Raw genomic sequence first — 14921 nt, forward strand, 5'->3', positions numbered from 1 at the left:
GTAGTAGGTTTTTTATTTGTTACATTGTAGTATGTAATTGGGCATTAACATTTTCTGTTTATCTGATTTGTTTTCTTTTTGTTGCCTTTTTTTTTTAAACATTATAATTATTATTAATATTATTTTAAGTACACATATTTAAGTTCCCTGAACCCTTTCCACGTCCGAAAGGCCAGCGACGCAATCCCAACGGCATCTTTACACACAAAGATTGGTTTTTGTTTTTCCTACTTACTTGAAATGTGAAACTTAAGCAAAGACACCAAACAACTACGGTTACATTCACATGAACTACTGCTACATGCAATGAATATCTCGCGGGAAATGGTGTCCATCTTTAAACGGTAAAAATCATTCACGGAAAACTTTGGCACTTCAGGAATTAAATGAATAAAAAGGGAGCACATATATGTCATAGTTTTATGAGCAAATAAATTCTTCAAAATGCCGGTCTCCTATAGGTTAGAGGTACAAAGTTCACCTGATGAAGGGTCCATATGGGACCTCAAGCGTTCCTCCTCCTCCTCTGTTCTTGGCTCTCACATTAAAAGGAGAATTGCGTTATGAATTTGTGAGTAAGGATGTACTTAGTATCTCTGTCCTAGAGGAGACCTGTATTTTGGGGAATTTGTTTGTCTATGTTGTGTTAGCTGCACAAGCAGGATTCTCCTCGCCTGAAACTTTTTCCCCGCACTTTGCTGCTCATAAAACTGTAATACAGTTCCAGTGAGAAGTAATGTATCATAATATTTTTTTGTATAGCGCTGTCTGTGCATAGAATTTTGCAGGCACAAGGAGTTATTGCCCCCTAAAGCTTACAATCTAAGTGTTGGTGCCTGCCGCACAGTGAGATTGAGTGACTCGCACTAGGAGATCTGATGCCGGGATTAGAACCTGCTTCAAAACCAGTGACATTACCACTGAGCTACCCCAAGTGACAGAGGGCTCCGACAGGGTGAAACTGAGCCTGGCTAAGCAGAGCGGGCCAACGCCTTGTTCTGCATCTCCTAGGAAAACAAATCAACCCTGTTTAGCTACGTGTCATTGTAACAGCAATCCCGCCATTTTAACATACCCATACGGCCAAATAAGTGACCACTGTTTTCTTTAAAGGCATGAACGGGTCCATGAACGGAAGCAGCCCAATGTTAGTAACGAGTAACTGCACATCTGTGTTACCAACTACTACGGCAAGTACTGTAGTACAAGCAAAGACTGCGGCATCAGTGGGAGGAGGACGTTCATGTAACCAGGAGCAAAGCAAGCCCGATACTAGAAGTGAAAAAACGAAAGATAAGGTACATTTTCTCTTATGTTAAACGACAGAACATTTATGTGTTCCATTTATCCTATTCTTTAGGGTCAAAAATGTCTACAGATGTTAAAGTTTGAAGTAAATATTAATATTGTATAGAAGGGGCAGCATGACTTGGTACTTTAACTGAATTACAACCTTTTTGTCATGGACCTTTGTTTACAATTTGGTGTTTGCTGTGGAAGTCACTGTGAGTTTGTCGTTCCAGCAAAAGCAAAGAAAGAAAGCAGTGGAAAGCTCCAGTGACAGCGATTCTGGCTCGTCTTCTGACACATCAAGTGAAGGGATAAGTAGCAGCGATTCTGATGACTTGGAAGAGGAGGAGGAAGACCAAAGCATTGAAGAGAGTGATGATGATGACGATGATGATTCAGATTCTGAGAGTGAAGCACAAACTAAAAACAAGAGCAAGGTACAAAATGACATTGTTTCTACTTGAGTATAAATACATGCACAACCTCCTTGCTTGCTTTTTGTAATTGGTGCTATGCCTATCCGGTGCTGGCGATTACCTTATGGCTCGTTGACTTGAATGGACAATAAGGTGTCTTCTAGAATAGCACTTCTTAGTAAATATGTGCTTTAATAATGCACGGGCTAACACATAACAAGGCTCTTCAGCTAATTTTCCAAAGGGGCAGGGAACCCCCAGAAAGCTGTAAACTTTAATGCAGATGTTTTCAATACCGAATTACCACATTACATCTGCCAGCCTTTTAATGTAAACTAACAGGAAGCGAGAAATAGATTTCCTATTACACTATACACTACCTATCTACATAAACTCCAAATTCCAGAGATTAATTGCATGTGGCTATTGATTACACAGTGTTAAGTCATAATGCTGTGACCTTGATTCTAGCCCTCTAACATTACCTTCATCTAAACTGGATCTCCCCAATTTCCTATAAACACTATTGCTCTACTGAGAATGGTGTGAATTCTAACAATGCCCTATTGAAATAGTTATTATATTGTTACACGTTACCTATATTGCATGTGTGGCGTCTAGGTTAGTAGTCGTTTAATGAAACGTGTCCCATAAAAAAACATTAGGTACCGGTATATCTCTTATTTGTGGGTTTATTTTTGTATTTTTTAATTTACTCGTTAAAATGTTGCTAAGCCATACCACACATCAGGACCGTTCAAGTGATTGGCTCTAATGTGCTCAAAGGCTTGGCAATATTTAGACATTGCTTTTTTATATCACTAGAACACTGCCTTTTTCATTGATATGTTTGTTGTCTTGCTTTGAGCAACCATTACATTTGCAATGTGTTCCTAAGTAAATGAATGTGATCTACATATATGAACTATAATGTGTTCTTGCATATCTGGGTTGATCTTTGTAGGTGCTAATGCATAACATCACCGACCTGAAAACAGATGGAAGCAAAATTGAGAAGTCCCAGGAGAAAAAAACACACCAGCAGATACCTCTTCTTTCGGACTCTCAGACTCGCTCGCCATTCCAGCCCCAGCAAAAACACTCTCAGGTTTTGTCCCAGCATCTTCCCTTTATATTCCAAAGCTCTCAGGCCAAGGAGGAGGCTGTAAACAAACACACCAGTGTAATCCAGTCTACGGGGTTGGTCTCCAGTGTGAAGCCTTTGACTTTGGGAAATCAATCCAACATAGAAGCATATTTGAAGCTTGGAGCTCCTTCTTCTGACGGACTCTTAACAGGAAACAAAAATACCTCAGAAGAATCTGCCCCTTTACCCAACGATTTGAGATTAAAAAGGGTAAGAGAACGTAACCGTTTCAATGTAACTTCCATGTAACTATGTAGACACGTAGCTGTTGGTTACAGGCTCTGGGTTTGGTTCACATAGGAAGCCAACGAAGGTATAAATGTTGCTTTTTCTCACATTTTCTTCAAACACAGACTAATACGTCGTCTTTGTATCTCTGTTAACATGAGCGGAAATTGCTGCCATTTTAGAATTGGCCAAATGCTACACATTACTTAACTGATTTATCTTAATGCAGCAGTCCCACCGAACACTTTTTCCTGTGTTATAATATTACGTCACATGTAATATAAAGCGCTACTTACCTGGATGGCGCTATATAAATAAAGATATACATACATACATGCCACTACACCCTCTCTTTTTTTTTCTTCTTCTTTTTGTATACAGAATTGGGAGGAGGGAGGTGGGGTTCCCCCAAGAGCTGAATTGAATAATTTTTAGTTGCAGGAACCCCTGCCCCCTTTACAGGTGTAATTACTGGTGTTTTATACTGAGTATTTAAATGGCCGACTAATTGGGCCTGAGCGGAAAGTAAAACAGAAACTACTACTGCCGCTTTAAATCGAGCTGTTCTTATCAGAGAGCCAATAAAGATAAGGGGAGGAGGGCTCTGGCGGAGCAATGCTTGTTGAACACCGTGACATCAGACAAAAGGGAGAAGTCAAAGGTAATGAAACCCCTCCCACGTGTCAGCTCATCATGTTTACAAACCTCACTTTACAGAATTATTTTACAATCCTTAAAGGTGTCAGATTTTGGTTAAAAAAATAATAATAAAGACCTCGATCGCCCAGGTGTAACCCCTTAATCAGGTACTGCCATTCGTATATTGTGATCCTAGGAAGCATTGGCCCTTGAATTGTCACATTGCATCTTTGCTGTAGAATGTTTTTCTCCCTATTGTCCGCTCCTCCTCCTGGTTCATTGCATACATATGTTTATAGGATCACATACTGTACTATGCAATAGAGCAGCGGGTAAAGGACAGAGACATGCGGTTCCTGGAACCCCATGAACAGTCTGTGATGCATATCATAGGTGGCTTATCCCTTTTTCTACTAAACGGACCTGCTACACATGTTGACGAATTTGCACCTTTAACTCTGTGCGCACTTAAAGGAATTAACATGTTCTGTCACTGTTTTCAAAGCTACAGCAAGGAGGTTGAATCCTTTTCCTACATTTTAACATTTACTTGGGTCATTGTACCTCTGCGTCTGGTTGGCATTAAGAAAATGATACACATTCCTCGTGCTTTACTGAAATTCTAGAGAATGCCAGACATTTATTGCAGAAATTCCTGGAATAATACAAAGTCTGCTGCAGCTCAAAATTCAGCACAACACACGTACAACCATTTTGGTCTGTGATTATGACTGGGCTAATTTGCGACTGTATTTTAAGAGTTGAACTATATTGAGAAATTGTTCCTTGTCCTGAGCTAGTACAGCAGAAAGATACCACATATTTTGCTGGCCTTTCATTACTAAAGGCGTAGCTTTTTTTTACTTGCACAAACCTTCAAAGCGTACTGTGTCAGTATTTTCAAGTTGTCTCCGTAGAGTTGTAGTATTAGCTGATTAAATAGTTGTGTTACTATCAAAGCACTGACACTGTTATAAATCACCACTGCAATCTCAATGAGGAAATTCTCTATCCAAACATTACATATGATAAACACAATTGGAGTTAGTGTTACCTCAAATGATCCCTTTGGGAGAGATTTGTTTGATAATTCTAACCAAGTCTGCCCTCTTCAGTGCTGTTGAGTTGAATAGTGCAGAAAGCTCATATTATTAAATAAGTAGTAACTAATTGTATTTTCTTCTTCCCATACAGCAGCTCTCCATTGCTTTTGTACCATCTATATGCAGGTTTCAAATTCAATATTCCTCCAATAATCTTATCAGTCCACTGCAAGAAACAAATATTGCAAGAATGGAGATTATATATCGCAAGCAATGAAGTATTGGCAATTTATTGTTGTGATGTATATGGTGGAATGTATTTTTTCCGCTTTTAAACCAACGTCTGATAAGACACTTAATATCGGTAATACTTTTAGCCAAAATATTATTTCCTTCTCACCAATGGTTTTTGCCTTTCTATTCTTAAACAGGATCAACACAAACACTCATTCCCAGCACAGCTAAACAAGCCACAGGAGGGCTCCAAGCACCAGAAAAAGACGACGGAAGCTCTGCCAGTTCTTAAACCTAGTTCAGTAGGTCATCAACCGACATCATTAGAGAATAATCACTCAAACCCATTCTTGACAAACGCTCTGTTGGGTAACCACCAACCCAATGGAATAATTCCGTGTGTCATCCAGGATGCCCCTCTAGCACTTACCACCAAATCAAGGAGCCAGAGTAAAATAAATGAGAACATTGCTACTTCTCCAGGCTCTCAGTTTTCCTCCCCTATCAATCTGAGTTCTTGCGCGAAAAAGACTTCTTCCAGCAGGGCTGCTCTTGGATCCGCAGGCACTCCCGTGTTACAAAGCCTTTGTAAAGAGAAAACTTTGGGCAATAATTCTGCACCAGCAATAAAGACCCCCCATAATTTTAATGCCGCAAAGTCATTACTGGAAAAATTCCGGGGAACAGATTCCGACATTCCGAGCAGCAAGGATTCTGATGACTCCAATGAAGAGAATGACGACGAAGATGATGAAGATGACGAGGATGAAGATGATGAAGAAGATGATTCTGATAGTCAGTCAGGTCAGTATTTTTCTACATACACCTTATTTATTTTTTACATAACAGAAATGAAGATAGATAATTATTTTACCTGGTGGATATTCAAGCAGCAGACCCATGTACTTATATACTTTCTACACATATTATTTCTTTTCTGCGTGTCTACTTGTACGTAGGTTTTTTTTCCCCCATTCATTTTAGATGTCTGCCATTTCCTTTCAAGGAAAACCCGGGCAGTTTTATAAACGACATAGAAAATGTGTGATTAGCCTGTGGTTTCCTTAGTGTATGTCCCTCCTCTAATTCTGAAAGAAGAACCCCCTTGTTATTGTTCATAGCTCATGAAGAGTTTTTTAGATTACAAGTATTCAAACATTGCATATCACAAGGTCTATTATATGACATCATTGGAGAGTTTAGGTTTACTAACAAGGACTGTGCAATATCAGATCACACTTTTTTTTAGGGGGGGGGGGGTGGTTATCCACCATTTTAGCTTTGCAATATGAAAACCTTGTCCATGCATTTTACTTGTGATCTTTCAACTAAATAGCATCTTTATGCCAGGTTTTATCACTTTAGGAAGTGTTTTATATAAACATCAAAGTCTACCGTATAGAATTCTGACAATGTGTTTATTCTGTGTCTGACTACAGATTACGATTATTTTTTTGGATTTCGTGCCGTATTTACAATGTGGTGTTTGCCGGAAGTCAACGTGAAGAACCCTTAAGGTGTCCTCCGGCCATAATGTCTTATTTCATTTTTACTTTTTTACAGATTCCGATAGTAATTCCGAATCTGATTCAGAAGGGTCAGAAGAAGACGATAAAGATCAAGATGAATCCGACAGTGATACAGAGGGAGAGAAAACCCCACTGAAGTTTAACAAAACAGCTTCATCGATTAACAGCACATCCAGCAGTATTACAAGTCACTCAACACCCCTAAACCTGCAAGTCATGAAGGGTCCCGGCTCTGCCCCTGCTGCTCTGTGTCCTGACGCTCAGTCACCTGACTTTCTTGGCCCTTCTTCAGTTGTTAGCCCAAGCACACCATGTGGTATTTGCTTTTTTTCAGTCTACTCTGTGCATATAGAGAGCTCCTTCCCTTCCAGAGGAACCTACAATTACAGAGTAAAGCCTTGCAGGTCCCGTTGGCTGCGGAAGGGCTGTGTATAATGGCTTTCCTGTTCATTGAGAGACTGTGATCAAAATATCAGTTTGTTAAATGGAGCCAAATTATGAGAAATCACACTCATAAACTGTTCATTGTGTAAACTTAAAAATGTGTACAACCTTTACAGTGGAGGGGTTAAAAGCCGATATTATGCAGATAATATAGATACCAGCATCTCAGGGAAGCAACTTCTGGACAAGGGGACACAGCAGTATTGTAAAAACGGTTACATTTTAAGATGAGAAAGTACAATGAAAATGATTCTGTGTAAAAATATGGTGATCTCTTATAAACAGCTGTGTCCCCAGTGTTTGCTTTACTGAATGCCACTGCTTATATTTTGTTAACAAGGGGAAATTACTTTTCAATACTGCGAGACATTATTTATTCATAACAGCCTAATAGTAACCCATAGAAGCAAACAGTGTGGATAATGACATTATCATTTCCAAACGTCGTGGTTCGACTTGAGATTATGTTTAATCACTGTAGCAAAGAGTCGACTTTTATTGTTTCTCTATTTTATGTGATAGCCTTGTGTTGTGCCACATTCCCTGTTCCATTGGTTTAACCATGTGACCTTTGTTTAAGGTTCTGGCAAAAGACGAAGAGTAACAGACGAACGGGAACTGCGTCTTCCTTTACAATATGGGTAGGTCATGTCTAGATTTTCAGCCGTTCACGCCAGCCCTACATTTTGAATTGCAGTGTTGCACTTAGAGCGAAATCATTCTGATCCCTCCCACTCTGCTTGTTCTAAAAGGCACAATAAATATTTTGTAACATACACTAATATTTTACATAGCTGGCAAAGAGAAACAAGACTAAAGAACTTTGGTGGGCGTCTTCAGGGAGAAGTAACTTATTATGCTCCGTGTGGAAAGAAAATCAGACAGTACCCAGAAGTAATGAAGGTATATTTTATGCTCAATGGCTTAAAAAAAAAATCTAGCTTCTTTTATACATGAATAATAACTGTTTCCATTAAGCAAATGTATGTGCTATAAAAAAATGTCTAGTTGGATGTAGCTAATATTTTGTATCCTTTCTGTTAAGGAAACCACAGCAATACATTTCTTCCCATTGTGTTGCAGAGCTCTCCAGGAGAAAAAGTGGTTAGACAAACCACTCCTTTTGTGAGAAAGAATGTATTCCTGTCTTATATGTAGACATGCTGCATTGTTTAGTGATGCTGGGAATTTCTATGCTCTGCGCAAGGGGTGGCCTACTCAAGTCCTCAAGGGCCAGCAACGGTCAGGTTTCCAGGATATCCCTGCTTCAGCACCAGTGGCTCAGTCTTTGATTGAATCTCTTCACTGGCTCAATCAGTGGCCCGGTCTTTGACTGAGCCACTGATTGAGCCACTAGTGCTGAAGCAGGGATATCCTGAAAACCTGACTGGTTGGTGGCCGTTGCAGACTGGAGTTGCCCACTCCTGCTGTATGCGCTCTCCTTTCTCTTTAGAGAAAGTACAGGACATCCAACAGATGTCTGTCATATGGTGATTGTAATTCTTCAATCTATCACACTACTAGAACAGGGAATTATGTAACCATCCAAACATCAGAGAGCTCTTTCATCAAGTTAAGGGCGAGGGGAGCAGCCGTAAGTCCAGCTGTTCTACTTACTGGCTGGAACCTGTAATGAATTGAGACTTCCCTTGTGCTTTGGAAAGTTGGAGGTGTCTAGTTAAACCCAGTGTGACTTTATAATTCAGCATGCCTTCTATTTCAAGGGAATATTGCACATTAAATAGTGCCGTAAACTGCTCTAGTGTTAGTATGTGCATCATCGATGGCGCATGCAGACTTGCGGGGAGCTGGGCAACAAAGTTGGGCTGTTGTTTTTTTTCCCCGAAAACCTGAAGTGGAAAAATCTGTGATATTTTCAGTATCTCAGCAGAAATGGAATAATGGATGTCTCAAGGGACAGTTTCAGCTTCAGTGCAAAAATAAGAGTGGGTGACTTCTATGAAGCCAGAGATGGACCACAGGTATCCACATAAAAACAAAACAAGTTTTTAGTCCAAGTAGCTACAAAGTAATTTTTTTTAGAAATTTGACTTGAACGATTGGCTACGTTACTATTTATTTTAATTACAATTTAACTCGCCATTAATGAGAAACCAATGAGCTTAGTACAATAACTTTGCCGTAAGATCTTTATTATCAGAAATTGTTTAATTATAATAATGTTTGTGTGTGTGTGTGTGTGTGTGTGTGTGTGTGTGTGTAGTAGTACTTGCGTACTGTTTTGTGTGTCCATAGTAGTGTTTTGTGTCCATGTACTTGGTATATGCAATATCTATATACATATATTTATCTAATTATAATTTACTGATAGTTTAAAGCACTATCCCTAGTTTTAAATATTACATTTTTTAAGGGTTTTTGTGACATACAAGAATTATTTTAGAAAAGTACACTTATAGTGTTTTAAGTTAAGTAGGAAATGTGCCTTTTGCAGCATGCAACAGTGCCCTTTTATATGTGTATGAAACATGCGCTGCAAGTTTCATTGAAACATCTCCATTGAAACCTCCTTAGCACATACAGTAATACACACAAACTGAGCACCATAATCACTGCTGAGCACCATCTATGGTTTAAGGTAGGGGAGCGCAAACTTTTCAGTCTGCGCACGCCTGCCTGCTCTCTCTCCCTTCCCCCCCTGCTCGCGCCCCCTGCCTGCTCTCTCTCCCTTCCCCCCTGCTCGCGCCCCCTGCCTGCTCTCCCTCCCCTCCCCCACTGCTCGCGACCCCTGCCTGCTCTCTCTCCCCTCCCCCCCTGCTCGCGTCCCCTGCCTGCTCTCTCCCCTCCCCCCCTGCTCCCACCCCTCACCTTACTTGGTGTCCAGCATCTTCTAACGTCATGGCAACGTGACTTCGTGACCCAGCGGCGTCATTCGATGTTGCGTTACCATGGTGACGCGTTGCAGGAAGCCGCCGGAGACCAGGTAAGGGAAGCTACCGACGCCTCGCTCACGCTCCCTGGCATTTAATTGAATGCCCTCCCAGTTTGCGCACCCCTAGTTTAGGGTTTCCCAAACTGTGACAACCATATTGAATATGAGCTTATAGTCCTCATTTTAAAATGTCAACCTCCGAAGTGCAAATTACACAAACAAGTTATACGGCGTAAAAGAGTGACAAAAACCCTTCACCATACAGAGTGCAGTAATGATAAAGACACCTATGAGCACAGTCACATGTCTCAGACAGGTCCCCAAACCAGCCTTATCCCATAATCGCACTGCTGCCAAGGATTCTGGGTAATGACCTGCACATGAGCACTCATGCGACCTGCTGTTTCCCTGGCTGCAGTTGAGGCACTGTAAGCGGTGTGATTATAGGATAAGGCAGGTTTGGGGACCGGTGTGCGACATGTTAATGTTCAGCTCATAAGTGTTCCTTATCAGGTGAAGTTTTCTAAGAAAGGCTTTCCCATCCAAAATGGTTCAGTTATTGCATGGGAGTATGTGACTGTTTAATTTCACAATGCGTTCTGCGAGCATTGTTTCTTTAGACAGAGGTGTGATACTGTCTGAGGTTATCATTGTGTCCCTCTGTTGTACGTTTTTGTTTTCTGTATGTATTTTTTTTACTAAAGCATCTAGATAACACCTCTAGCCAACATTTCCACTGAAAAACGCATGAAAACACTCAGCCATTTAACGCTTGGTCTACTACAGTTTTGCTAGGAACTCTTGGGTTCCCCGGACATCCTTAAAGGGTTCCCGGCAATTTTCAGGTCATTTTAAAATTGTACCAAATACAGAAGAATTTACAATGCATCTGATCTCAGACGCGCTATTAGAGGGGGTTGGGGTTCCTTACAATGCATCTGATCTCAGGCGCTATTAGAGGGGGTTGGGGGTCCTTACAATGCATCTGATCACAGACTCACTATTACATGGGGTTGGGGTACTATAGAATTTCACAATATAATTATAGGGTTCCTTAACAAAACAAAAAAAGGTTAGAAACCACTGGTCTACGATTTGTTCCAATTTAGCATCAATGTTTACAGCATTTCTTACTTAGACCATTCATAATGGTGGACAAATTTAATGGCACAACAAAAATAATTTTTATAGAAAGAGGATTCAACAGTAAAGTACATGATAAGGACAAAAAGAGAAAAGGCCACATTTAAAGAAAATATTCTTTGAAACTTCAAAGTCAATTTGGAGCTTTAAAGAATGAGGCAGTGTCTAATTCTAGCCTTGATTAAAGCACTATTTGGAAGAAGATGTTGGGAGCCCCCCCCCCATATATTTGTATTCAGATAAATTGATTTTCTTCTGGATATTTTAGCAGCATTGTTCAACCATAACGTTTTCTACAGCAGTGCTTTTATATCAAGGGGCCATGAATCAAGTTGCAAAAAAACAAAATGTGTGTTGCGTTACTTTAAACCAAGCAATCATTTACAGCAGTGTTTTTCAATTAATTTTCCAAAGGGCCCAATTAGAAAACAATTACTAGCAGAAGGGACAGGCGTGTACTCAAATGTAATTTTATGTATAACACTCGGTAAGCATTTAGAACATCTGAATCATATACAGTTATCAGTTTAGCTGTTCAGTACATTTTAGTGTGTACATTTGTCTTACCTGTTAGAGCAGCTGCAATGAAATCAGCAGGACAGACCGTCCAAGGGCCACTCCATGGCCTTCAGGATTTGTTGCCGGGACCCTGAGTTACACTGTGCATCTTTCATGACATATCTCAGCAAGGAATCGGAGGGATCTGTCTGATCTTATACCCGCATGAATAAACATGGTGGTTATGCATTTTGAATTGCCATGTTTGTATGGTATGATTTATAGTGAATCATACTACCACTTGCTGTCTGCGTTATTGTGCCATGGTCTCTGTTCTGCTGCATCTATTAGAGTGCCTGTGTTCTTTCCTATGTTTATATTAAGCCATCAAAAGAGCCCGGTAAATCAGTGGAAATCATCCCTCTTCAATCATAGGAGTGATGGTTTGAGAAATGGTAAAGTTGCATTCACTTTCTTGGTCCTTCTAATTCAAGGGTGCGCAACTCCAGTCCTCAAGGGCCACCAGCAGGTTAGGTTTTCAGGGTATCCCTGCTTCAGCACAGGTGGCTCATTCTTTGATTGAGCCAACTGTGCTGAAACAGGGTTATCCTGAAAACCTGTCCTGTTGGTGGCCCTTGAGGACTGGAGGTGCCCACCCCTGCTCTAATTGTACAAATAGTTTGGGACAAGTGGTGCCCCACAAGGAATGGTAAATAAGAAATAGTACAAACATGGTGCTTCGGTTAATACTTTTATTTTTATTTGAGCCTTGGAATGTTTTTCAGTTTGCCAGCATTTGCTGTTGTGGATTTAAGACCACTGTGTAAATTCAGAAACTCGCATAACCAAACAAAATGATTACTTTTCAGACTCAAATCAAAAGTGGCAAGTAAAATAAACAATAATAAGTGGAATTAACTGGCACATTTTATACATGCATGCATGCATGCATACATACATATATATATATATACATACATACATACATACATACATATGCGCACCTTAGGATTTTCGCATATTTCAAACCAAAAATGTTATTCGATCTTCAAAGTTATCTTGCTGTATGACCCACTTTCAATTCAGCTTCAGCTCACAGATGGATGGCCTGACTTTCTTCTCTCAAATCTACTGATACAATGCAGAATTCATGGTTGTGTCAATGATGGCAAGCCATCCAGGTCCTGAGGCAGCAATGCAGCCCCAAACATCACACTACCACCAGCATACTTGACGGTTGGGATTAGCTTCTTCTGTTTGAATGCAGTGTTTGGTTTTCGTCAAACATAACGTTTCTCACTGAGGCAAAAATGTTGTATCGTTGACTCATCTGTCTAGACAACATTGTTCCAGAAGTGTTTTTAGATCATCTATGTGCTCTTTGGCAAACTTCAGGCAGGCAGCAATGTTCTTTTTAGAGAGCAGTGGTTTCCTCCTGGCTATCCTTCCATGAACACCATTCTTGTTCAGTCTTTTTCTTACAGTTGAGCATGAACACTCACATTAACCAAGGCGAGAGTGGCCTTGGATATTACTCTGGGGTTCTTTGTAGCTTCCTGGAGGACTTGCCAGTTTGTTCTTGGAGAGATTTTGGTAGGGCTACCACTCCTGTGTGGAGTGACTGTGGTCTTGAACTTTCTCCATTTGTAGACTGTCTGACAGTGGATTAGTGGAGCCATAAATCCTAAGAAATGGTTTTGTAACCCTTTCTAGACTGATGAGGATCAATAACTGCTTTTCGGAGGTTCTCACTTATTCTGCATGCCCACACTGCTGCCTTAATGAGTGAATGGCCCTCAGTGGCTCTGCTGGGAAACAATTTGGTCCATAGTACTTTGGATATGGGAAAGTTTAAATTTACATCACAGAGAAAATTCTGTTTAAATCATACATCAGATTGCGGGTCCATGTTAATCTGTGTCGGATAAGCGGTTCCGCCGTCGGATAATGCGTCCAGTGGACTGCATTATGCGGCGTCGGATACGGCATTCGACGGAAAGCAGACTGTCGGATACCGAGGACCACCTGTACATGTATTTCCACTTTTCTGCGTGGCCTCTAAAATACATTCCTGCGGCGATCCTAACCCTGCAATTACTATTCAAAACCACGTGTCATATCGCTAAAGCTGTTAGGTCAGGGTAATGACATTGGAGATTACCTTGTTGCAGTATTTGCAGACAGAGCCAAATAGCAATGCATGCTTCAAGTTTGTTTATATACACTAATCCGACCAATCCATTTGATATAGGAATATACAGTATGTACATTGAATCGATAGGGTATATGAATAAATAAACATTATACCATAGACATCTCTTAAGTGCTCATGATTGAGAATACAGATATGTCTTGTACAAACAGCACTATGCATTTTGTCTTAAAGTGATGAAGAAATGGGAGCCACTGAACCCTAATAACGTGCGTAGACAAACACAGGTCACTTAAAATGATAAAGCACAGAGGAGATTACTTGAGTTTATCACACAAGTCACAATATGGAAATTGATTGGAAATACCATTTTGATGGTGCAAAAATAACTGCTGCCTCTGGATTTTGCTGTTGATGCTATAGGCGAAGAGCATGCATTCTATAATGTCTGTATGAAAATGGGTAACACTAGGTGTGCCATGGTAATTTGTGTACAGGGGGTCCTGAGGCCAGAGGATGTTGAAACTGCTCCTCTCTAATGATCACATCACATTTTATAACCAGCTTGCCTATTGTGGGGTTAGAGATTTGTCCCTATCACATGCTTCCTAAATCAATCAAATAAGAGGCAGCTCTCTAAGTCATTAACATACACCCACTACTTTTTCACACTTACATACAGCAATGAAAGTGCTGTCAAGTAATTGTCATAGTCCTTGTAATAATCATATATTTTTCCTAGACCGCACTGACAATGTATGCAGAGCTGTACATTACATTTTGCAGACACAAGGAGTGCCCGTCCCAAAGAGCTTACAATCTAATTTTAGTGCCTGAGGTACAGAATTAAAGTGACTTGCCCAAGGAGAGTTTGCACTGAGCCAATTTCACCCACTTCCACGCAGTTATATTGCCATTGTCATTCCTTTAGCCCATCAGATTTATTTAGATACAGGAGAAAGATTTCACAATTGTATGTTGTGAGGAAACAAGGATTTCAATTGCTTGGTAGGCTAGCGTTGGAATATATGTGTGTTCAAACATTGTATTCACTTTTTCAATTTACTTTGATTACAACACATTGTAGATAGTTCAAATACAGTATTTGTACATGTTCCTTAACCACCTCTCGTTTTTACCAAAATATTACTATTACAGTCAATTTTGTAAAATATTTTCTGTGGTTTCTAGTATACAATTCCCACCAATGTGAAAATAAATATATATATAAATATATATATATATTTTCATAACTCAACACAAAC

At 40.1% G+C, this 14921-nt stretch overlaps 1 protein-coding gene across 26 annotated transcripts in view; it reads left to right on the top strand.

Moving 5' to 3' along the window:
- The window catches only part of BAZ2B (bromodomain adjacent to zinc finger domain 2B), a 167532-nt gene that overhangs the window by 109696 nt on the left and 42915 nt on the right, over positions 1-14921 (top strand). For 20 of the 26 annotated variants that reach the window (XM_075609279.1, XM_075609286.1, XM_075609278.1 and 17 more), the window contains 8 exons: positions 1114-1298; positions 1524-1727; positions 2671-3063; positions 5195-5801; positions 6561-6842; positions 7551-7611; positions 7765-7873; positions 8851-8952. In XM_075609279.1, coding sequence (XP_075465394.1) covers positions 1114-1298; positions 1524-1727; positions 2671-3063; positions 5195-5801; positions 6561-6842; positions 7551-7611; positions 7765-7873; positions 8851-8952 — 1943 coding nt within the window. The remainder of the gene's footprint in view (positions 1-1113; positions 1299-1523; positions 1728-2670; positions 3064-5194; positions 5802-6560; positions 6843-7550; positions 7612-7764; positions 7874-8850; positions 8953-14921) is intronic. The other 6 variants (XM_075609296.1, XM_075609299.1, XM_075609300.1 and 3 more) reach the window with 1 other exon arrangement.

The sequence above is a fragment of the Ascaphus truei genome, chromosome 7 (genome assembly GCF_040206685.1).
Source record: "Ascaphus truei isolate aAscTru1 chromosome 7, aAscTru1.hap1, whole genome shotgun sequence".
Lineage (NCBI taxonomy): Eukaryota > Metazoa > Chordata > Amphibia > Anura > Ascaphidae > Ascaphus > Ascaphus truei.